General features: G+C 40.5%; 3 protein-coding genes across 4 annotated transcripts; 2 read left to right on the plus strand and 1 right to left on the minus strand.

Moving 5' to 3' along the window:
• Window positions 1-471: 471 nt before the first annotated feature.
• On the plus strand, window positions 472-8,998 carry bin2a (bridging integrator 2a). The gene is made up of 13 exons (XM_066673210.1): window positions 472-582; window positions 948-1,028; window positions 1,143-1,197; window positions 1,406-1,500; window positions 1,604-1,699; window positions 1,789-1,896; window positions 4,245-4,330; window positions 4,417-4,492; window positions 4,599-4,681; window positions 5,324-5,428; window positions 7,236-7,776; window positions 7,869-7,934; window positions 8,801-8,998. Exons 1-12 carry the CDS (start codon window positions 478-480, stop codon window positions 7,920-7,922), a joined length of 1,485 nt encoding a protein of 494 aa, XP_066529307.1. The 5' UTR covers window positions 472-477; the 3' UTR covers window positions 7,923-7,934; window positions 8,801-8,998.
• Window positions 8,999-11,187: 2,189 nt separating this feature from the next.
• LOC136696042 (small cell adhesion glycoprotein-like) lies at window positions 11,188-16,526 on the plus strand. 2 transcript variants are annotated; one of them, XR_010802559.1, is made up of 5 exons: window positions 11,188-11,405; window positions 12,502-12,561; window positions 13,046-13,105; window positions 14,077-14,388; window positions 15,750-16,526. XR_010802559.1 is itself a non-coding variant. In XM_066670120.1 (4 exons), the coding sequence occupies exons 2-4, from the start codon at window positions 12,537-12,539 to the stop codon at window positions 14,247-14,249; spliced, it is 258 nt and encodes an 85-aa protein (XP_066526217.1). In that variant the 5' UTR covers window positions 11,188-11,405; window positions 12,502-12,536; the 3' UTR covers window positions 14,250-16,520. The 2 variants fall into 2 exon arrangements, 1 of the variants encoding a protein (XP_066526217.1); XM_066670120.1 differs by having other exon boundaries at window positions 14,077-16,520.
• Window positions 16,527-17,436: 910 nt separating this feature from the next.
• dazap2 (DAZ associated protein 2) lies at window positions 17,437-24,082 on the minus strand. Its single transcript, XM_066673077.1, has 4 exons — window positions 23,944-24,082; window positions 21,264-21,388; window positions 20,907-21,155; window positions 17,437-20,040 (listed from the first exon to the last, which is right to left on the minus strand). Exons 1-4 carry the CDS (start codon window positions 23,954-23,956, stop codon window positions 19,912-19,914), a joined length of 516 nt encoding a protein of 171 aa, XP_066529174.1. The 5' UTR covers window positions 23,957-24,082; the 3' UTR covers window positions 17,437-19,911.
• Between the last annotated feature and the right edge of the window lie 235 nt (window positions 24,083-24,317).

Consider the following 24,317-nt stretch of genomic DNA (forward strand, 5'->3'; position numbering starts at 1 on the left):
GATTTTGGAAGTCCACTGACATTCAAAAAAAAATGTCCTTGACGGACAGACTACTTTTAGACCTATTTTGAACGTCCAGGGACGTTCCTTGTTTACTGGGTGGGGTCTTATTTTTAGTGTAAGTTGTGATAATTTTTGGTGAATTGTTTTAGAACGTTTCTACCGACTCATTCCTTATGAAACATGAAATATGAAATGAAAAATAATAAAATATAAAAAAGGGATAAAGCTAGCACAGTCTATGTGGCGCCATTGAAACTCACCTGGCCTGCAACACTGCAGCATGGGCTGGAAAAGATAAGAGCTTTATATTTATGATAGAGAAAAGGCACACCCACAAATGATAATGCAAGATAACAGAATAGAGCAGGTGACAACGTCATTCTTGACTCAAATCTTTTGGTAGGGGCCTGGCACATTAAGCAGCACTTCTGAGAAAGGTCAAAACCAGCAAAGGTGGAAGGAGGTGTTAAGAAAATGGCAGAGAGGAAGAACAGTGCCAGCCCCAGCACCCATTCGAAGGGAGGAGCTGTGGTTTTTGCCAAACAAGTCCAAAGGAAATTCAGCAGAGCACAAGAGAAGGTATGTATAAGAATGCATGCTAACATCAGCAGTACCAGTGTGCTTCAAAACTTCAGGGTCAGGTTTTTAAAACTATCTCCAACCTGTAGTGAATGTTCACTTAATGTCACTTTTGGAAATGGCTATAAAGTGAGTATAAAGCGGACGCTGATGTGAATGTAACTTTTATTGCCAGTGTCTTATTCCTTCCATGACTGGGACTCAGATGACGAAAGTCAGTGTCAACAGATCACAGGGTTCTCTGGGTTTAATGATTGTGCAGTGTGTTAATGATCCAAGTCCTTGCTCAGACTTTTATTATGAAAACTGAAAGAAAGAATGATCTTAATAAAGAAACTCTCTATGTTCTGGTGAAATGTGTGCAGGTTTTACAGAAAATTGGCAAGTCTGATGAGACGAGAGATGAGCAGTATGAAACATACGTACAAAACCTCCATGACCAGCAGGTAATGTATTTAATTAAACATTTAATTTATTCATAACTACTTTATAGTGTCATAAGGCTGTGGTAAATTTCAGTTAATGAGTATATTCCCTTCGTTGTTGTCTTTTTTCGGCAGTGTGATGGACAAAGGATCTACAAGGACCTTAAAGCATATATAAATGCTGTCAAAGGTTAGCCCCAGGTTAACGTTTGTGTTTCTAAGCTGTACATTTTGCTGCTTTGAACAGAAATATTTGGACAGAAATAATGTATCTGGAGATACAGAATGAATAGAATTTACTCACTGTTTTCACAATTTACTTTAACACACATTTGACCCATTTTTGCTAACATTCGTCTGAAATCTGAATGAAAGAAATGATAATGTTTGCTCTACAGTGATGCGAGATGCTTCTAGTCGTTTGTTTCAGTCGCTGTTTGATGCCTATGAGCTTGACTGGGAAGGAGGAGAGGAACTTGGTGCTGTTGTGGAGGTGATCCTCATATATTCAAGCAATCCAAGGCATCAGATACATACTCCAGTGTCCCCTTCCTCATACATTTATTTGAACTAATACCAATCTCTAACTAAAAAAGGGAGAAGACTTGTTGTGGAATGATTATGAGACAAAGCTGCGTGACCAGGCCTTGCTTACTATGGAATCTTATATGAGCCAATTCCCAGATATAAGGGTAAGATACACAAAAAACAAGCTTCACGTTGCAAGGCACTTATTTATTAGCTTCATTTTATATCTTTGAGTGTTCTCTCTCTCCCTCAGGAAAGAGTGGCGAAGCGGGGCAGAAAGCTTGTGGACTATGATTCCTCTCGCCACCACTTGGAGTCGCTGGAGAATGCTAAAAAGAAAGATGAAGTCAAAATACACAAGGTTCGTGCACAAGATGTAGCTTATTTAAAGGAGGGGTTCCGGATTGTTATTTCAGCTGACACATCCTTTACATGGAATAAATCTTAAATATGTCTTAAATATTTATTTATTCCTTTATTTATTTATTTGCACATTTCAGTTCACAGTTTCTAATTTGCTAAGGAAACATATTGGAAAAATAATTTTAGCACAATTCATTCATTCATTCATTACCTGTAAGCCTTATCCAGTTCAGGGTCGCGGGGGGTCCAGAGCCTACCTGGAATCACTGGGCGCAAGGCAGGAATACACCCTGGAGGGGGCGCCAGTTCTTCACATACACTCACACATTCACTCACACACTCACACCTACGGACACCATTTTTTTGAGTCGTCAATCCACCTACCATGTGTTTTTGGACTGTGGGAGGAAACTGGAGCACCCGGAGGAAACCCACACAGACACAGGGAGAACACACCACACTCCTCACAGACAGTCACCCGGAGGAAACCCACGCAGACACAGGGAGAACACACCACACTCCTCACAGACAGTCACCCAGAGGAAACCCACGCAGACACAGGGAGAACACACCACACTCCTCACAGACAGTCACCCGGAGGAAACCCACACAGACACAGGGAGAACACACCACACTCCTCACAGACAGTCACCCGGAGGAAACCCACACAGACACAGGGAGAACACACCACACTCCTCACAGACAGTCACCCGGAGCGGGACTCAAACCCACAACCTCCAGGCCCCTGGAGTTGTGTGACTGCGATACTTCCTGCTGCGCCACCGTGCCGCCCTTTAACACAATTCATTCCTATTTATTTATTCACAATTCATTCTGTAACAGCATATCTAATTCAGGGTCGTGGTGGGTCCAGGGCGACACACACTCACACAAATATGTGATTAGGAGTATAATTAACATACTTACATTTATTGTTTCTTGGATTAAATAAACAGGGATAAGCTTGTACACTCTGAGTAAGTTTTCAGGCTCAACCAGACACAAGAATCCTCTAAAAATAAAAAGTCCTGTGGTCTGACAACTCAAAAATTGCTTTTGAAATATCATGGACGTTGTGTTCTCCGGGCTAAAGAGGAAAAGGACTATCTGGATTGTTTTCAGTGCAAAGTTCAAAAGCCAGCATCTCTGATGGTACGGGGGTGTGTTAGTGCCCATGGCATGGATAACATGCACATCTGTGAAGGCACCATTAATGCTGAAAAGTACATACAGGTTTTGGAGTAACATGCTGCCATCCAAGCAACGTCTTTTTCAGGGACGTCCCTGCTTATTTCAGCAAGGCAATGCCCAGCCACATTCTGCACGTGTTACAACAGCGTGGCTTCGTAGTAAAAGAGTGCAGGTACTACACTGACCTGGCTCCTATCGAAAATGTGTGGCGCATTATGAAGCGCAAAATATGACATCAGAGGCCCCAGACTGTTGAGCAACTGAAGCTATACGTCAAGAAAGAACGGGAAAGATTTCCACCTACAAAGCTTCAACAATTAGTGTCCTCAGTTCCCAAACGTTTATTGGGTGTTGTTAAAAGGAAAGGTGATGTAACACAGTAGTAAACATTGCCCCTGTCCCAACTTTTTTGGAACGTGCTGCAGGCCTCAAATTCAAAATGAGTGAATATTTGCCAAAAAAACAATAAGGCTTATACATTTGAACATTAAATATCTTGTCTTTGTAGTGTATTTAATTAAATATAGGTTGAAAAGGATTTGCAAATCATCGTATTCTGTTTTTATTTTTGTTTTAACACAACAACCCAAGGGCAGCACGGTGGTGCAGCAGGTTAGTGTCGCAGTCACACAGCTCCAGGGGCCTGGAGGTTGTGGGTTTGATTCCCGCTCCGGGTGACTGTCTGTGAGGAGTTGGTGTGTTCTCCCCGTGTCCGCGTGGGTTTCCTCCCACAGTCCAAAAACACACGTTGCAGGTGGATTGGCGACTCGAAAGTGTCCGTAGGTGTGAGTGTGTGAGTGAATGAGTGTGTGTCTGTGTTGCCCTGTGAAGGACTGGCGTCCCCTCCAGGGTGTATTCCTGCCTTGCGCCCGATGATTCCAGGTAGGCTCTGGACCCCCCGCGACCCTAAATTGGATAAGCGGTTACAGATAATGGATGGATGGATGGACAACGTCCCAACTTTTAATCACTATTATGTGATTTCTGACACTCTTTATACTGTTATTACTATTCAATTTTTAGTCATTTATACTTTATTACTATTAAATTTGACTAAAGTATAGCTCTAATTCACGATTTACTGCACTGTAGCAATGTTGCGTACCTCTTGTTAATATTTATAAAGAGTGGTACTGATAAAGGGTCACCCCACAGGCCAATGAGGAGATGCAATCTGCCCAGAAGATTTTTGAGGAAATGAATCAAGAGCTGAAAGAAGAACTGCCTTTTCTCTACGATAGGTGAGAGTTAACCGCACCAGCAGATGGACTCACTGTCTGTTTCCTTTTAAATCCAAATATTTCAATTACAATTTCTATCTCTACAGTCGCATTGGATGCTATGTTACAGTCTTCCAAGCTGTTTCCAACTTGAGGGACATCTTCTACAGGGAAATTGGCCAGGTCAGTTCATACTTTAAAACACTTTTGGAAAAATGACTCCACTACCTATGTCTGTATGTAACTGTAAACACTGTGGAAATAAAATAGACCTTGTTTTTCCTCACAGAATAATCAGAATCTACAGAACATCATGAAGGACCTCAAGGCACAACACCCTGACAAGAGCTTTGTGGTTAAGAACTTAATGCGGTGTGTTGCTTGCTGCTGATGCACACTTTCATTTCTGTATATCAACTTTTATTTATGTTAGATTACATGTAGGAGGTTTAAAGGAACGCTCAGCTATCAGTCAAAGTGCAAATCATAATATAAATGTTTAAAGGAACAGTAGGTAAGATTTTTTTTTTTTCCTTCCGGGCAGTATAATTCACTTTTACAGCTGAAATCTGGAGGGAGGGAAAGCAAGTGGGGTGGTTTCCTACCCTCCTTCAAAAGTTACATAGTGCGGTTTCTGCTGTTCTGAGCCCTGAGTAGCAATGACAGATACCATTTTCTTCATATTATAGGTCAGTAAATCCTCACAATGATTTTTAAGCTGTAATGTTGAGGTAAAAATACTACCTAGTGTTCCTTTAAATTCTTTTTAATTCCCTAAATGAACCATTGAGTTTATACTGTTCCATACTGTGGGTCCCTCACATGGAGTGGTCTAGTACAGAAACACTAATACAGGCCAGTGGGTGCCAGTACTGTAATGTGAAGAAGAAACGTAATGTAATGACTTTAGCTCCTTTAGCCTTTCATCAGCATGCTGTTTAAATTGGAATTTTCTACTTCATTTCCTTGAAATGTTCAGAAATATGACGGTATTCCCTTGTTCCTCTCTTTCAGTGGTTCATTGAAGAGGAGGTCACTGAAAGACGCGTTGTCTCCTAAATCTCTGAGGTCAAGCTTCTTCGAGTTCCACATGAATTACAGCCCCAGAGGTACTCTCAGGTAAAGGGAAACACAGCTTTACAGACAGCGCCATGATTGTTTGATTGTTTAGTCAGTAGTAGAGACTGATAGCTGCTGCCATCTACTGGCGAATTTGTGCAATATACCGTTTTGTCAAAGGCTTGTAGAGACCATTTCATCCAAAATTAATTTGTTGCCTTTAGTGAATGAGCTATTTTCAAATATTTTCATTCACTTTATTTAAGTTTGCGGTACTTCGAGGGTGCCCTTCATTTACAGTGTAGCCAGAGTAATACATAACATGAAAAGATTCATTTATATAACTTTAGTCTGATAAAAAAATATAGTAGTTTATAGTAGTTTCAGCCACGAGAATAAATCTGATTTAAACAACGCATGTAAAATATTAAAAATGATAAAAAGTCAAAAGAGCAAATATCTAGAGAATTAACTAAATAAATCTAATTGTAGTGGCACAGGAGGTAGATGTTGCAGTCACACAGCTCCTGGGACCTGGAGGTTGTGGGTTCGAGTCCCGCTCCGGGTGACTGTCTGTGAGGAGTGTGGTGTGTTCTCCCTGTGTCTGCGTGGGTTTCCTCCGGGTGACTGTCTGTGAGGAGTGTGGTGTGTTCTCCCTGTGTCTGCGTGGGTTTCCTCCGGGTGACTGTCTGTGAGGAGTGTGGTGTGTTCTCCCTGTGTCTGCGTGGGTTTCCTCCGGGTGACTGTCTGTGAGGAGTGTGGTGTGTTCTCCCTGTGTCTGCGTGGGTTTCCTCCGGGTGACTGTCTGTGAGGAGTGTGGTGTGTTCTCCCTGTGTCTGCGTGGGTTTCCTCCGGGTGACTGTCTGTGAAGAGTGTGGTGTGTTCTCCCTGTGTCTGCGTGGGTTTCCTCCGGGTGACTGTCTGTGAAGAGTGTGGTGTGTTCTCCATGTGTCTGCGTGGGTTTCCTCCGGGTGACTGTCTCTGAGGAGTGTGGTGTGTTCTCCCTGTGCCTGTTTGGGTTTCCTCCGGGTGACTGTCTGTGAGGAGTGTGGTGTGTTCTCCCTGTGTCTGCGTGGGTGTCCTCCGGGTGACTGTCTGTGAAGAGTGTGGTATGTTCTCCCTGTGCCTGTTTGGGTTTCCTCTGGGTGACTGTCTGTGAGGAGTGTGCTGTGTTCTCCCTGTGTCTGCGTGGGTGTCCTCCGGGTGACTGTCTGTGAAGAGTGTGGTATGTTCTCCCTGTGCCTGTTTGGGTTTCCTCTGGGTGACTGTCTGTGAGGAGTGTGCTGTGTTCTCCCTGTGTCTGCGTGGGTTTCCTCCGGGTGACTGTCTGTGAGGAGTGTATTATGTTCTCTCTGTGTCTGTGTGGATTTCCTCCGGGTGCTCCGGTTTCCTCCCACAGTCCAAAAACACACGTTGGTAGGTGGATTGGAGACTCAAAAGTGTTCGTAGGTGTGAATGTGTGTGTTGCCCTGTGAAGGACTGGCGCCCCCTCCAGGGTGTATTCTGGACCCACCGCAACCCTGAACTGGATAAGGGTTACAGATAATGATAGAATAAATGAATCAAATTGTTAAATCAGTAAAGAAAACAAGCATTCAGGAATAACTACATTTATAAGAATAAACATAAATGATATGTAAACTAAAACACTATAGACAATCAAATAATAAAATATAGATATAATAAATATAAAATAAGAAATCATATAAATCAGTGGCCGGCTGAGTGGAGGTGGTTAGAGGTGAAGAGTGTGTAAAAATGTTAAAGTGACACCAGCGAGTGAAGCTTAAGAATTTCCTGTTGTAGCTAAAAGCAGACTTTACCAGCACATTCAATCTCTTATTGTGTATTTCTTATGTTACTTTAGGAGAGACCACAATTCCGGTTTCAGGTCAGAGAGGAGCTCATATGAGCCTTACAGCACAGAGACCAGTCCGACCAAACTCAACCCCAGTGAGGACCCCATTCCTGAAGCCAAGGAAACAGACACCAGCTCAGGGAGTGAGGTCAGCACTGCAGTCGAAGCATCTCCTTCTTCTTCCACCGCAGCAGCTGACACTGAAACTGCAAACAGTGCCACGAAGAAAGACGTGATACCTGAGGAAGATGAGAAGAGAGAGACTAAAGAGTCAGGGCCTCTACCAGCCCCAGACAAAGACGGAGAGAAGCAGAGTCCAGATCTGAAAGATGTCTCATCTCAAGAAGACGGTGATGATGACGATGGTCATGAGAATGTACAGGACCGTTCTGGAAGTGCTGATCCACACATGCCTTGCACAAATAAATCTCCCGAAGACGACCGGACCAACCCCTCCGAGGAGTTAAAGGAGCCTGACGCTGGTGGAATGGGAAATGGAATAACCTCTAATCATAAAACTGAAACGGAAGAGTCTGGAGCCTCTCACAAGGTAGGGCCCACGCACTAAATACATCAGGCATTAAATGGCTTTCCACATGCTGATTTCCACTTGGTAATAACTGTTTGTTTCTGGTCGTAAAGGACAACGCGAAGGCTGATCACAGTTTTCATGAAGTGAAGGAGGAAGCGGTCTGAAAAATGTAAAATGTGAGTACATTAAGTCATAATAATAATTTTAACATTGGCATTATTTAAACATCTGTGACATTCTGTGGTCAAAATACCACAAGGATCAAACCCCACAGCACAGTTCATCCCCGGTCTAAACAGGCCTGTTCAGAATGTCCTTTTTTTAAGCACCTGTTTCTTTAAGTAAAAATGAGCCTTTGTTTACTTCAAATGTGAGGCACAGAGGAGGAAAATACATGATTTTCAATTTTTAAATAAACTCTGGCCTTATGCCAGCTTCGCATCTAACAGTAATTAATAAACGCCCTCTAGTGGCTGGGTCACCTGCGAAGTACAGGGAGTTTTTACTGAACTGGGAAATTCTAGTCTCTAAAACTCATCTCGCTGGTGTTTTAGTTGAGTTTAACTTTTCTTTCTTTCTTTTATTAAATTTTTTATGATGTTGTTGGTAGTAGGTTTAATTTTTGTCTCCACGGTAATTGTATTTTTATTTTTTTCTATTTTAAAAGAATACTAAATCGGGTAGTTTTGCTCCTGGCGCTCCCTCTAGTGTAACTCATTTTTATAGCACTGAACTGAAATCAAGGGGGAGCGGGAAGGGTACAGGTCTTCTACCCTCCTCCAAAAATTACATAGTGTAGTTTCTGCAGTGCAGAGCCTGGAGTTGCAATGACAAAGGCTCTGTTCTCCCTGCTACAGCTTAGTGAACCATCAGAATGATTTTGAATATGTAATTTAAAGGTAAAAACATTACGTAGTGTGACTTTAATGTGCAAATACATTCAAAAGTGATTTTACATAATATGTGCCCTTTAAGAATAACAGACTCTGCTTTTTGTATTTATTGCAATTTTTTGTTTTCTTTTTTTTATTATTATTAATAGGAATGAACTGGATTTCTACCGAGTACACGTCACCTCACTATCTGGATATTACTTCCCAAAATCACCAAACAACTACAGCCTTTTCTACATTTACAAATCCTTAATATATGTGGCTTTAACTTTTTGATCAAGCGTAGACAAAATGTATTAGATTATTAGGTTTAGTTCTTTGACAGATTAAACGTATTGTAAGTTATTTTCCACTTATTTTAATGTTATCTGAGTTCACATCTCTAGAGGCACTGGGCATAGAAACGTAAGTTTGTCTGATAGATTATGGGCTTTTACATTCCTGCTTCTATATTTAATTTTAATTTGACTTTGAGTTAATGAAACTGTTATCGAAAAACTTAACAATTATCCATTAAACTCACTTTAATAATCAACTCTTGTCGACTGTGTCTTTATATCTGCTTTCTCTCTTCAGGGATATTTCTTTAGGTGCATGGCCTAAGGGCATAGTATTATGGTTGATTTTTTTAACCAAGTATTCTTACAAGTTTAGTAGTGCACCTTAGCTATGTCTCCCACGTACACACACTCACACACACACACACACACTGCCACCAGCCTGGGAGGGTGATGCCAAGTACGCTACATGTTTCCTCTGAGATATTTGAAGCCCGCTATCTCTTTCCTTCAAACTGCTACCACAAAGCCACTTGCTCTTGAAGGAGATCACCAACTCTCCAGATCTGTTCTGTCAGCAGATGGTTGCACTGGATAACATTGTGCTAGTGTTAGGGTGAGAGGGAGGGCCAAACAGCCAGCCTAGTTCAAGTGAGGCCGATTGAGTGGAGGTTTAATCTAACACACCCCTATACTCACTTTCTTAGTTTAAAACCTTTAATACGCACATATCTGTCTGTACTTTTATAATTTGTCGAAAATTACTTGCTTAGTTTTACTGGGCTCTAAAGTCTCATTACACTCAAATAAAAATGTTTTATTGTTTCTTTAGACATAAAGAAATATAAGTGTGGATTATCTATGTCACATTTTTAAAAAGAGCTCTGTTCTTCTGTGTCAGTCAGTAGTGGAGTCAGTCCCAAAGAGGCGCTCCTATAAAATAGCACATAGAGCTTAGCCAGGGTCGCGGTGGGTCTGGAGACTACCCGGAATCACAATGAAAAAAACAAACTCTGGAGGGGGCGCCAGACCTTCGCAGGGTGACACACACTCACACATCCACTCACACCTATGGACACTTGGGAGTAGTCACTCCACCTACTAACGTGTGTTTTTGGACAGTGGGAGGAAACCTGAGCACCCGGAGGAGACCCATGCAGATAAGGGGAGAATGCACCTCCTTAGGGCACAGCGTTGGTCATAAAACGTTTTCCGCACTCACATAGTGTAACGTATGTAGAAACAATTTTTTGTTAGCTATTAAGTTCACATTTCCCTGTCTCATTAGCATTTTATTACTGCCTGAGTGCAGCATTATTAACTGTGACGTGGAATTTGATGCTATATGGGACACAGCCTGAGGTCCTCTACTGACACAGACGAACAAAGCTCGGTTTACAAACGTTAAATGGATGAATAAGCCAAGGATACATACTTAAATTTATTCTATGTTAACATTTAAATGAAATGAAAAAGAGTTTAGAATGAAAAGTATTTGAATATCACAATTTTTATTTGAGTTGTGTGTTTGAGAAATGTGTAGAGTGACCAGATCTAAGATGGTGAAAAAGAGGACACGTCTATGGGGCGGGACTACTGACGTGCAGACTGACCAATAACCGTAGCTCTACAGTCAGACCGTCCAATCAGAAGATTTTAGGCTACTTCACCACGCTCCCTTCTCACTCAAGCGAACCAATCGGAGTAGGGGAGGGCGGGACTAGTTTGTGAACGAAACGCTTCTCAAAGTTCTATGTGAGCTCTAGAAAAACAAAATCCCAGACGTTTGTGAAATTCCGCCCAGACATTTTTTTAAGTCTAAAAAAGAGGACATGTCCAGGTAAAAGAGGACGTCTGGTCACCCTAGAAATGAGTAGGTGCCCAAAATGGCGGCTAGAGCAACCCATGGATACGGCACTCTAGAAATTCCTAATATTGCCTTATTAGTGTTCTTGTTTATATATCTGTACTTTCTGATCCGGTCTGTAATGTAATGACTGTTATATCTGAGAAAACATCTGAGCCGGATATTTTGATAATTTAATATTAATTTGCTGATTTGATTTTAATAACAGTTAAAATGGCTTTCACAGAGTGTTAAACTGTATTGGGATGTTGGTTGAACCTGACAGCGTCGAACAAACGGCCCCATTTAGAATATGAATTACCCCAACGTACGGTTTCACTCTTTTAGTTCACACACGACGACGTCACATAAGTGTGCACTCCAGAGTAGTGAACTAGGGCGCAGGGAGAGAACTCGGACAGACCCCGGTGAGGGGAGTTAAAGCAGAGGGCTGAGGGCTGTTCCAGGCTCATTTCTCCATGCTCGGTTTTTACTACTGACCGCTCTGTAACTATGAGCTGAAGTCGGTAAAAAGGAAACCCACTGGTCTGGTCAGAGTCACGCGGTCTGAGGGGAGAGGAGAGGAGAGGAGAGAAACTTGTAGAAACTTCGACCTCATATTTTCTCCAGGTAACTGTGTGGTGTGAGATTGTTTCCTAATGGTGGCGTGCTGGGCGGCTGTGTCATTCAGGATCTGTTCTGAATCTGAGCAACAAAACGAGCTAAAGTTAATGTTTATCAGCACAAAAACTCATACATACAAACTCTGTGAAGATTAAACACTGCGGTGCTGCTGTTGAGTAACTTTACTGTCTGTAAAGTAGGGCTTAGCTCTTACAACAGCACATTAACCTTTTTGTGTTTATCAGGAAGTGAGGGTTTTTATAAATTGGAAGCAGGCTACACCTCACTTCTCCATTTTTTTAGGGTTAAACCGAACAAACCTCAGCCCTCTAGCTTTCTCTGGACCTTTGTTCTCTCAGCTCCTCTGGAAAGTGTAGGAGAGGTTTACTTTGGAGGTGTGTTGTTCAAACAAAGCAGTCAGAGCAGGTTCCTCAGTCTAACTCCTCGACCTCTACACTAGTAGGCTACAGATATATAAATATAAACCCGAGTAACTCCTTATTTCAGTGCTGTTCTAAATAGTTTTTGCTGTGAACAGTGGCCTGTGGTCTCCCTAAAGTTAAAGACCCCCAACTACAGTGAAAACCAAGTGTTTCAGCTTGTTTACACCGTGTTGCTAGGTGTGTGAACTAAGGAGTCATTAACAGAGTTGAGCGTTTCTAATTTGAAATTGTTCTTAACGTGGGCAGATTCAGACAGCCAGGGTTTCTTACATCACAAACCCAAGGAACCAGTCTTGTACTGTGGGCGGTCCAAACTGTTGTGAGTGAGGGCAGTAAAGCTCTAAAGAAGCCACTTTTAAAACACGTTCATTGGTTGTTTTCTTATGGGAAATAACTTCTAAACTTGTAATTTTAGATGAATTGAGGTGGGTGTTTAAGGCTTTAATCAGTGACCAGACGGGGACTTTCAAGAGAAACCAGAGAGAGCCAGTTTACTCTGTGAATGCAGAAAGAACCGAGGTCTGCTGTTTGTTCCCTGTCACATTTTTTCATTCAGAATAAAAAAAGAAAATGTTCTGCTTTTAGAAAACAAAACTGTGTCATCGTAAATGGCCCAAATGACATCGTTTTTCACTGATTTGTTACTGTTTTTATTTTAGATCTTGGATTTAACACTTGGCTAACACTCTCCATCATGGCCACCGTGTCTCCTTCTAACTGTAAGTCATTGTTTTGATGTGTACTTTGTAAAAAATACTGTGGATACTTTGAGGAAAATGGGGATACACCTTATTTTTATGTAAAGACTGTTACCTTGTTGCCACCTCTTTGTAAAGTAGAGGTTTGAGTGTTATTAGGTCGATTACATTCCAGTGTAGAAGTAAATATAGCTTTATAAATGTACTTTTCTGATCTCTGTAAAATGGCTTCCACTTTCTGTGCTCTAAGCCCTCCATCTTAAGCATTGTCCTCTTATTACGAATATCCTGAGGGCAACTCTGATGGCATTGTTGAAACCTTAGAGTGATGTGGAGCATTGAGTAAAGGCTAAAGGATATTTACGTTTGGGCATAACGTGCAGTTTAAACAGTAATCTGTTTCACTGATTGTGTTAGAGATGTTTCTAATTCCACGAGGCTTTTCCAGAGCGAGCGGTCTTGACATACAGGTTATGTGCTTTCTTTTTTCTTCTCTCTCTTCAAGACACAGACGCTTGGACAACACCCATGGCTCCAAACCAGACAGACTCTGCCATCATAGGGGGTAAATTGTTTGTTTTGACAATATCTCTTGTTTTTGTCCATTGTTTAAAGACAGTAGAAGTTGGTATCGGTCGAATCCTGTAAAACCCTTTTGAACTTTAAGTCTTTGACTTAAAGAACACTAGACTTTAATGTTTTATTTATACGTTCTTCTAGACTGTGTAATATATACATTTCTGTGTAGATCAAGAGCGCTCTAGAGTCTGCTTCTAGAATAACAGTCATTTCATGTTCGTCTTAGGGATTTTTTTAATTATACCCATTATATTTATCCAACCAACGCTGACTTCCCATGAGGAGAATATATATATGTTCCAGTGAAAGCCATTAATCAGTCTGATTTCAACGTAGTTTTTGCCAAATTCCACCTAAAGAAATAACATTACCCATAAATCCTTAAAGTGAGTTCCACCAATCAGAGACTGCGCTGTTACCATGGAGATTTAAACACCTTGGACTGGCAGAAGGGCTAGCAAAGTACACCAAAAACTGTGAAGCGCAAACTAGAAACCAGAAAGATGAAGTAGCAAAGCTCAGATCAGCTCCTCGTGCTCGACTGAAATCTAAAGGTGACAGAGCTTTCTTTCCCTGCTCCAAAACTGTGGAATGGCCTGCCGCTCCATATAAGGATGTCATTCCCAGTTGTTATTTTTAAGTCAAACCTTAAAAACCTATTTATATTCCCAGTTTTTTTCCTCTTGAATCACTGTATAGCTTTGAGGTCTGTGTCTAGAAACTATTCTTAGATATTTTAATTATTTTAGTATTATTTCAGTTTTAGTTTAATACATTTTTCCCTTCCCTCTGTTCCTTGACTGTTTTGTTTAGTTTTCCGTTGTGCAGCACTTTTAGAAGATCAGAGGCTTGCCATTGTGCTTTGATGACCTCTTATTCATTTATTATGAAAAAAATTGGCCTCTTCTTTCAGAGGTTTGTATGTAGACTGGTGATCCTTTGTGATGTCTGTTTCAGTGGTGATTGCACTAGTCCTGTGTACTCTGGCTGTCGTTGCCTTCCTGCTGTATCGCTACATGTGCCACAACAAGGGTGCCTACCGGACCACGGGGGAGCCCGCACCAGGAGTGGATCCAGATCGGGTTTACCAGGACACGGTCACGGAAAACAAGAAAGAATACTTCATCTGAAACACTCAGGGTTGAACCACACAGACTGTGAATGAGATGCCGGTGATGAAGGACGTATGGGTGTATTATTAGGAAACTTCTGGGTGTCTGTCTTTGCTACAGAAACCCTCCACCCAGCGGAGACCTGGGTGAGAAGATGGTGAGTGCAACTCCTGATGCAGTTTGTGCTTTACATGGTGCTGATATATACACTGTTGCATCATGGGGAAAGTGAAGTGGTCACAGTATAAAAGAAGAACTAAAAATGCTGTTACATTGCTCTGTGCCACAGAGGTGATTTTATTTTGTTTTATTTTTAATTTTAAACATTTTTTTTTAGGTTTTATGTAATGCTTTTGATGATTTTGGTGTCCTGGCTGATATCTGGCAGCTCACATGCTCTTTTAGCATATGCACATTAACCCAGAAATGTTCCAGAGTTTACCAGGGGAGTGTGTGTGGGTGTGAACACTTACAACATCGGTCCCGGACTTTACGCAGACTTTATCCTGCTAGCTCACTAGTTCAGACTAGATTCAGGACGTGAGAACGAGGCCTCTAATGCCATTAGTGGAGTTTCATATGTGAAAGGGGCTATTGAAATGAATGGTTTGAGACCCACCCTGAGTTCTGTATTTATTCTGAACAACTCATGAAGCTAAACAAGCTCACTCTCTAACATATTACAGGTGTACAGACCTTCCTAAGTACAGCTCCCATCTCCTATCCTTGTCCTGGAGTCTCCAGTGCACTGTTTATTTACATATATTCACTGCCAAAACACACTTGATCCAACTAATAAGGTAATAAGCAGGTCTGTGTGAAGCTGGGAGAACCTCATAATGCTCCTACTCCAGGACGAGGGGTGAGATCCACAGGCTGACTTCATCCTTGGCTGGCATACCTTCACTTTACATTAGTCAGTGTACCATTTTCATCGGCGCTCCCAGGCAGTTTTGTCTAAAGCTTGAGTGTTAAAAGATCAGATGGTGAGCAAATGTTTCTCATAATGTTACATTTTTCCTCTCAACACAGGGCTCTCCGAAGGCCCCAGAACTGGAGAGATTTGTTTTCCCTGTTCTTAAATGTGGCCCCCCTCTGTACCTGCATTTAACACCTTTAGCTTTACATCACTCTTTTTTTTATATTTAAGGGATCCACATTTATGTATCTACATGTATTCTTTGTCACACACTGTGTAGCTCACGTTTGTTACAGCAGTCTGGACGTCAAATGACATTTTGTTTTTAAGATGGAATTGTTGTGCCTCTAAATCAACAGGGCAATGACTTTCAGTACTTTTTTAAAAATGCTCTGGTGAATTATTAATTTCTTTGTGTTTAAGGTTTGGTTCGTATCAAACCCCAACAGAATTGTGATTGGGTGAAGGTTTAAATGTAAAGTCAATAATTACAATCTCCAACTTTTCAAAGACCCTTCATAAAACATAGTAACGTAGACATTTATTAAGAGAGGGTTAAATATGTAAACACAGTTTCACCTAAACTTCCTTTTCAACAGATAACATCTGTCTGGTGCCAGGGTTTTTGTTTTCCTCTCTCCCCAGAAGCAAGTATGTGCCATTCTGATGTTACTCTGATTATAATTCTGTATCTGTACAATGCAAATAACCTACAGCTGTGGTGTATACATGTATTTTCAGAATGAAGCCTGTTGTTAGGCAGATATTCTGTACTATTTTCAACAGTGGTGACGATCCTCGTGTGTGTAGCCTCCCACAACGGGTCATGGAGTGTGTGGCAGACTGTTAAGAACAGTTAAGCTTGGTGTAAGAAGAATATATATTTTACAGTATATTCATTTAGTTTCAGACATTCTTTCTTTATAAATATACCCTGTGGTTTTAACAATGCCAGTTACGCTTGTTTGGAAATATATTTTTAATGTTTTAAAAACTTCAATGACAAATATTAGCCGTCCTTTTACTCACTGTTCCTTGGAGAAAAACAAAACTCCAGAATCAATATTTGTTTTTGGATGAACATGAATCATTTTCCTATGTGTTTTGTGCTGAAATTGCATTGTTCCAAGTTGCTCTAGGCAGGAAAACCTGCCTGCTTTATGATCATCACCTCCTTGCCTTACACACACAGCCTGTCAGGTACTTTCTGGTCCAGTGGACCACCTATTGTTAACGTTACATAAACCTGAACTGATTCAAAAGCAGTTTCTTTCTTTTGTCTCGACACATTCACTGCTCAGAGGAGGACATTCACGGTGTTATCACAAAAAAGTCATTGAATTAAAAATACTATTCCAGCACTGACACTTCCAAAAGAACTTTTATTCTTAACTGTTTTAGTATAAAAAATAATCGCAGATCTTATTTTGCAGGAATCTAGAGGGGAACGCTCTTTGTTCAGTACACACACATCGGCTTTCCTTACCAAAAAAAGTGAAAGAATCCCTAAAATGTTTGTCAGTGTTAGTTTCTCTCACGTTGTATCTGCACTCAACTCAAAAGTCTTCTCTAATGGTGAAGATGACCATGTTCCAAAACCTTTTATTGATGTCATGTGAATGAGAATCATTCAGACGATGGTGGTGATGTACGTGAAGTCAGGCGTTTGAAGATGATTGAAGAGTGTATGGAGAAAAAACTGAGACAAAGCTGAAACTTTCCAAACTACGTCGGATACCCAGCCGTGCTGCCTTTAAAGGGGAATTATATTTTCTAAGAACTATGACATGGGCCCATACTACAGGGGAAGAATTAAAGATGTTCACAATTTGAATAAAAAAACAACACTAAAAATGGGATGAGGATATTGCTCTATTCCTGCTCCATAGGTCATAGGTGGGTAATTGACTTATTTTTTGCTATTTCAGATTTACTGAGGTGGAACTAACTTCAGGCTGAATTCAGGCGAGCACTAACTGTGTTAAATTAAAGACTGAAAGTGCTACTAAAGTTACAAATGAATTTCTGTGGTAACCAAATGGTTAATAACTTATAGATTTCCCCCCCTCAAACCTACTTTTCTACCTTTAAAAAAACGCTGAGCTTCTGAGCGTAAACAAACCAGAGAACAAGAGTTCCCCAGGATTGTTAACGCTCCTTTGACTAGCCCTCAAATAATATACAGCAAAATAGTCCTCAGGGAAATGAATTTGTTTTGTTAATTTATTTACATTGATAAATAAAACAATTTATAATAATTGTTCATTAATAATGTTTGCAAATGCCATGAATCCTGGCTCTTTACACCACCACAGGTGCTGATGATGTCATCAACGATTAAGCACCTCAGATCACTCTGAATTTAAATAAACTTTAAATTAAAATAACTTTAAATAAAAACAAACAAAAAAACATTAACAAAGTTTGAACTGAAACACTTTACTGTACAGAATGGGTGCTGTTCGTGACTAGAATGACGGATTAACTGAATAAACAAATCACATTTCTATATTGTTGCTGTAGAAGTAATAATTGATTAGTGTAAAGCTGATTTAAGTCTTTATTTTTTTCTACTGTAAACAAATCTAATTGCTGTGGCAGTGTGTTTAGTGTCTAATTTAGTGTCTAGTACCAATAGTCAACGTGAATAATCAGTAGAGAGAAAATGAAAAGAATAGCCATAAACCCTAAGCTAAGCTATAAAACCATTACTTCCAGTAATTTGCTAGAAATTGAATAGACCGATGCGAAGTAGAGTGACACCTTTAAGTCCTAAGTAATTTGTTCTGCTTTAAATGTAAATGTATATACAGGGGGTCCTCGACCTACGACGCTGATCCGTTCCTACGTCGCGTCGTAAACCGATTTCCGGTGTAAGTCGGAACATACGTACATACTGTACGTAAATAACATACTGTTAGCACTTATGCTATCCTAACACCTATCCAGCCGTGTAACCGTGTATTCTTCTGCCGCGCCGCGCACACCAAACACGAATTTCGCGTTACGACGTTTACGACGCAAAACCACTTCAGTCGAAACAAGGCTTTATACAGTAAATGGGAGGTATGTCGTAACCACGAAACATCGTAACTAGGGACTGACGTAACCCGAGGACCTCCTGTATATACATATATATAGTTTTAGTTATCAAATTATACAATAAGCAGTAAGAAGCAGACTATAAATGAGCAAGGTTTGTGTCAGAACCCCAGCTTCAAATCTCTACGGAAGAAAGAACACATCGTGAAAAGTTTTTGAAGAATCATCCACACAGCAAAAAATGTAATGACTGACACTGTATTTGCATTTATAAAGCATTTGTACAAAAAACAAGTTGCAAAAAAGTCTAACATTTCAGAGTTGGTTGACAGTGCACATAAATTAATATTTGTAGTATTTCTAAAAATTTAACAGTGATAAATCTTTATTAAAAACAAAATAGTATTGAATCAAAGTGCAAAAGGCATGCAGAACCATCAAGATGCATTTATGCTAGATACATATGTATTATGTTTTTTTTTGTTTTTGTTTTTTTTAAACACACCCCACTACAAAAGACAGTCAGAGCAGTGGTGTGCTTTAGTGGGCTTTTCAAACCCACAAAACAATCACCGTCCCAAATTTTGATATGTTCATTCTTTTATTATTATTTTTTTTAATTTATCATCATGTGCAGAATTATTAAGAGAAGATGACTTTCAAGTCACAAGTCAAAAGCGTTTTTAGTGCATTCTAATCCAGATCTTTGGTACAACCAGCTTCTTGGTTATACATTTAAAATGTTTACTAAGAAAAAAAAACAAGATAAAAGAAGATAAAAAAAACCTGTTTGATGTGCTGAAATACTGAAAAAGAAAAAAAAAGTCTCGATTAAGCCCTGATCTCTAAATAATTCTAATGTTGAAGACAACACCAAAGAAATGTGTGTGAGAAGCGCACACTATTGTGAAAAGGAAACTGCCTGACATTTCACTAAACTAAAATTAAACACTGCATTATATGTACAGCTCTGGGTATCCGACATGATGGAAGGAGGGTGGATAATGCTTGAAAGCCAACCAACTTTGTTAACCAAAAATATGAGGGTTTTCTCTTTTTTTATTATTTTTGTAATTTTTTTACTGCATTCTTTTTATCTGTAAATGTTTGTTAAATTAATGGCGCTCAATATAATTTGGCACCTGATTATATTTCTCTACTCTTGCCTAAAAGGTACAGTACTCCACTGTGATAAGGCTTAGAAAAATCATTCAAACGTGTGGTGCAGAATCCTTGCACCTCACAAGGGTTTGTAACTTACACAACAGACAAAACACATTTCCAGAAGCAAGTTTAACGCATACGTGGTGGAATTAAACTGAGTGGATCGTGCATAGCTACTGTCATGAAATGGCGTAGGACACAGGAATGGTGGTTAAGCAAATTTCTGTAGGATGTCCAATAAACGCTGACACAATTTCCTTAATTTAGCAAATTATACACCAATAACAATGGGAACAATGAATCGTGTGAAAAGTGCTTGTGATTCTCTATAAACACAACAAGCTTTAAAAGCATTACAGTTTGTCTGCAATGATTTTGATGTATTTCTTTTTTTAAACTGAGTGTTATCGACAGTGGAGTACTGTACCCTAATTAGGAACTCTAAAACATTACATTCCATTAGGTTGTATCAGTATCATGGCATAGCCAAGCTGCCCCAGGGGAGAGGGAACCAGAGAAGATGGAGGGCGAGGCCCAAGAAGGTCCTTCTCACTGTTACCAGATAGTGTACCCCCCACCGGAGCCACCAAGGAAGAAGTTGCTTTTGCGTTGTGTCATCATCACATTCGCACCCTGCATGGCTGCCAACTGTGCTGCATTCGGGGCATGTCCAGGAGGAGGGGGCTGGGAATTTAAAAAAAGACATAATTATTAACATCATGGTTGTTACATTACAGAAAAAACAGCAACACTGTTCACATAGAGTCACTTGTACACTGAACGATCACTGGATCAGACACAGCAGTGCTGCTCGACTTCTTAAACCCTGTGTCCACTCTCTGTCCACTCTGTGAGACACTCCTCCCTCGTTGGTCCACCTTGTAGATGTAAAGTCAGAGACAGTAGCTCATCTGTAGATGTACAGTGTGTCGGCCGTCCACTAGTCCTTTATCAATGGACGCAGGACGCTGTCGGCTGGATGTTTATGAATGTGTGTGGTCAGTGGAGCTGATAAAATGGACAATGAGTGTAGATACGAGGTCGGTGTTCCTAATCCAGTGAGTGTTCAGTGTCACAGTCATCAATTTTTACCAACAACATTTTAGTCATTCTAAGGTTTAAAACAATACATGTTTATAACATGTGTCTAAAAAATAGCCATTTTATTTGCTATCCAAAATAACTGGCCAACCTACACGTCATGAGTTTCCATTTGTGGGGAAAAAGGTGGTGGATCCTAAGGTTTTAGTTCTCTGCCCCAAATGTAATTTAAATATGGGTTTTTAGGTCACACTTCTATCTCCAAACTATGGTCTGGAGTTAAGTCTCAGGCACCAGGTGGGTTTTTTGTAATTTTTTTTTTTTTACATAAATACCGACATTTATCATGTTTTATTTCATATCAAAACACTTAAAAGATGATGATAAATTTCAAAAATAATTCTTGAGGATAAAGATACATTCATACACTTCCATTTTGAGAGGTCTTCATCTATTATTATTATTATTAGATATATAAATAAGAAATATTTGCAGTATTTTGTACTCACGGGGATGGAAGCAGCACTGCTATGGCCGAATCGAGCTCCAGTATCAAATCCACCATCTACTAGGACTGTGGAGCCTGGAGGGTACACAGGTCCCATGGGGTAGTAAGCCATTGGAACGTTAGGAGCCATTGCCCCAACCGGGACTGTCTGTGGCATGGGCACATACATCTGAGTGGCAGGATATGCGGTGGTCATTGGAGGTAGCTGACCAGCAGCCTGGGATGGGTGCATATACCTTTGCTGGTAAATCTGTGGAGGTACAAAGGCATGTGCATAAGTGACACCATCTGTAAAGATTCAAAGTTGCATATTCAAATTACTACTGAGCATTTTTGTCATCTCTGTATTTTAACTTACATCAGAGTAGGCAGGAGGGGCATCTGAGTAGGGGGATGCCTGTGGAGGTGGAGGCACTTGCATAGTAGGAGGGTATACGGGTGCTGTGCTCTGCTGAGGATACACAGCTTGCTGTGGATAGGAACCTGCAAATAAGAAATTAAAATTATGGTAGATTGTTCTCAGTGATGCGGTGACACTCGTGGTGGTGGTGGTGTATGCATGTAGTGCTGCAGTCTCTGATTTTGCATCTACAATGTTGGTCCAACAATGTACACTACATATACAACAACACTGGATCACCTACAGACTTTATGAACTCAGTTATTGAGTCTGCAGAGCATTGTAAACTTTGATGCACTGTGTTCTGTATCTATATGCGGTCTGCCATTTCGAAGCTGAGTTGCTGTGGTTCCTAAATGCATCCACTTGTCAATAACAGAACTCATACTCACAGAGCATGGAAAATCTAGGAAGGAAGATACTTCACAAATACTTTGCAGAGATATTTTGCAACGATAGCATTTTACTAAAGTACCATCCTTAAACTCACTGAGGTCTTTCAAAACATTTCTTCCAAAAATGTTTGTAAAAGTGGACTGCATGGTTAGCTCCCCTCTGGCAAGGGGAACCAATTTTTTCCGTTTAGCTCTATATAGAGTTTTTGTGTCTTTTTGATGACTGCTGACTTGACAGGTGTCCAGAAGATGATCACTGACACCCTTCACAAGGAGGGGAAGCCACAGAAGGTTTAGAAGCTAAAAAGACTGGCTGTTTTCAGAGAGCTGTTCCAAACCCTATCAATGAAAAATTGAATGGAAGTGGAAAATATGGTAAGATGAGTAACAAATATGCAGCCTTGTGAGTATTGTCAAGAAAAGTTGATTCAAGAACTTGGAAGAGCTTCATGAAGATTGGACTGGGGCATCAAGAGCCAACATGCAGTCGTCTCCAGGAAAGAGGCTACAGCTGCAGCATTCCTAATATCAGGCTACTCATGAAGGATAAAAAAAAGACATACGTATTCTACTCGGGCTGAGGACAAAAGAAACTGGACTGTTTCTCAGTGGTCCGCAGTCCTTTTTCTTTCTTTCGTTCGTTCATTCATTATTTAGTTCAGTGTCCTAGAGTCTGGAGGAACAGTGGAGAGGTGTCTGAAGTACAGTGTGAAGTTTCCACACTTTGTGACCGTTTGGGGAGCCTTGTCATCTGCTGGTATTGTTCTGCTGTGTTTTATCAAGTCCAAAGTCAACGCAACTTTCCACCAGGAGATTTAGACCAATCCATGCTTCCTAATTATAAACAAAGAGTAATGATAAGATGCACCTGAATTCTAGCAATATCCAATCCACTCGTACCAGCCCAACTCTCGCTAACATGTTACCATCATGTCAGGGTCAGTGATGTAACTGAAAAGTGATGTCAGTGGAGCCACAACAGAATGAGTGTAAAAACTAGGTTGTTTTAATGACATGGCTGATCTGCGTTATAGAGCTGAACCGTGACTGCCCACATTTTTTCAACGGCTCTGGTTCTGGAACTAAAAATCCCATTAGTTTTCTCCACAGACATTTGGACCAATCCTTGTATAAATTGCTTTAAGTAGTCGACCAAACCAGTCAGTTTACAGATAAATCATGACTTTATACAAATCTAATCAGAGCCAAAAACTGAAAAATGGACAAAATTGTGCAAAGGTACTGAACCTGTTTAATGTTAGAATGAACTGAGCTAAGTTTCAACCAAATCATTTACTCCACATTTATTTATTAATTTATTTATTTTTCCCATCTTTTTAAATTGTACATATTGTACTATTTGTGCTCATAAAGCATTTTTTTTATCATTCTGGTTTCTAGATTGTACCTTTCTGGTGAAAGACCACAGAGTTTAAATCTCCATGGTAACATCGCTGTCGCTGATTGGTGGAACTGGCTTTGGGTAATTTATTTTTTTAATAATTATTAGGAATGGGGAAATAAACTGATTTATTATTTTTAAACAATTTTGAAATCAGATTGATTCATGGCTTTAACTAGAAATTATTATCACCTCACTATTTGCTCTTTGTTGGCTGGATAAGATATAATCAGTTCAAATCTAAATCCCTATGACATATGAATCGGATTTCACTGCCTGTTTACTACTGTTCATCAATTTAAATCAGGATATCGATACCCACCGGTCACATCGACTAGCCCCGAGCTACAGTTAACGTTAGCTAGCATTAGTCAGCTAGCTGATAGCTACACACTCCAGTAACTTCGCGTCTCAAATCTTCTCATCAAGTCCGCCATTAGCAGCAGACAATAGTGTAAATATGAATCTCTAGTCCGCCCTGATATCACAGGGCTCAGTCTGTGCCATTTGGGTTATGTTCAGCCATGTTTTCACGGTAGATAATGAGGTCACCTTTCGCTTTATGGTGTCGTTAGCAAAGAAGCTTCGGTTAACGTTCGCCAAAACAACCGCTCGAGACGCCGCGGACACGGTGGTGTTGGAGTGGTCGATAACCCCCACCCCCCCTTTTTTAAAGTAATCTAATAGAAAAGGCCGTGTTTTCAAGTTTGTAAGCGGTGGGGAAAAGCGTTAGCTCCTTCTTCAGCTAACGTTACAGCAGCCTGGATTTGCTAAGGAGCCATTACCACAACGTTTTAACGCCACCCGAAACGGTGTCAGACAGAGCCCCCCGGACACTCACCTTTGTTGTTCATTTTTCTTCGTTGAAGAGAAATAAATTTTAAACAGCGCGTAACAAAACAAGCTCTACTCGAATCTCAGTTCCTGGTCGTTTACTAAGACACTTCCTTGTTGTTGTCGGACTGTGCTCTCGCTGTGACTCAGTTAAAGGGCTAGTCCACCGAATTCCCATCAGTAGCTAGGACAACTTATCACATCATAACACCAACCCGGGACGGCGAGGAGCACACGCTTCCTCAGAGGCACGCTGAATACACATTTGATAGTTCTACCACGTCTTTTCCCGATGCTGCTTACACAAAACCACTGGATGTCTCAACACGCTTGGAGGAGAGCACTAAGTGCAACATCAACATTAATGCTCGAACTGAAATG

This window comes from Hoplias malabaricus, chromosome 5, assembly GCF_029633855.1.
Source record: "Hoplias malabaricus isolate fHopMal1 chromosome 5, fHopMal1.hap1, whole genome shotgun sequence".
In the NCBI taxonomy this organism is placed as follows: Eukaryota; Metazoa; Chordata; class Actinopteri; order Characiformes; family Erythrinidae; genus Hoplias; species Hoplias malabaricus.

Coding starts and splice junctions, on each gene's coding strand:
- LOC136696042 (XM_066670120.1), top strand. CDS start 12,537: ATGGCCACCGTGTCTCCTTCTAACT. Junction 12,562..13,045: donor CACCGTGTCTCCTTCTAACT/GTAAGTCATTGT, acceptor TCTCTCTTCAAG/ACACAGACGCTTGGACAACA. Junction 13,106..14,076: donor AGACTCTGCCATCATAGGGG/GTAAATTGTTTG, acceptor TGTCTGTTTCAG/TGGTGATTGCACTAGTCCTG.
- bin2a (XM_066673210.1), top strand. CDS start 478: ATGGCAGAGAGGAAGAACAGTGCCAGCCCCAGCACCCATTCGAAGGGA. Junction 4,682..5,323: donor GTGGTTAAGAACTTAATGCG/GTGTGTTGCTTG, acceptor CCTCTCTTTCAG/TGGTTCATTGAAGAGGAGGT. Junction 7,777..7,868: donor AGTCTGGAGCCTCTCACAAG/GTAGGGCCCACG, acceptor CTGGTCGTAAAG/GACAACGCGAAGGCTGATCA.
- dazap2 (XM_066673077.1), bottom strand. Junction 21,156..21,263: donor CCCCTCCTGCCTACTCTGAT/GTAAGTTAAAAT, acceptor GTACCTCCACAG/ATTTACCAGCAAAGGTATAT. Junction 20,041..20,906: donor GCAGTGCTGCTTCCATCCCC/GTGAGTACAAAA, acceptor TTAAATTCCCAG/CCCCCTCCTCCTGGACATGC.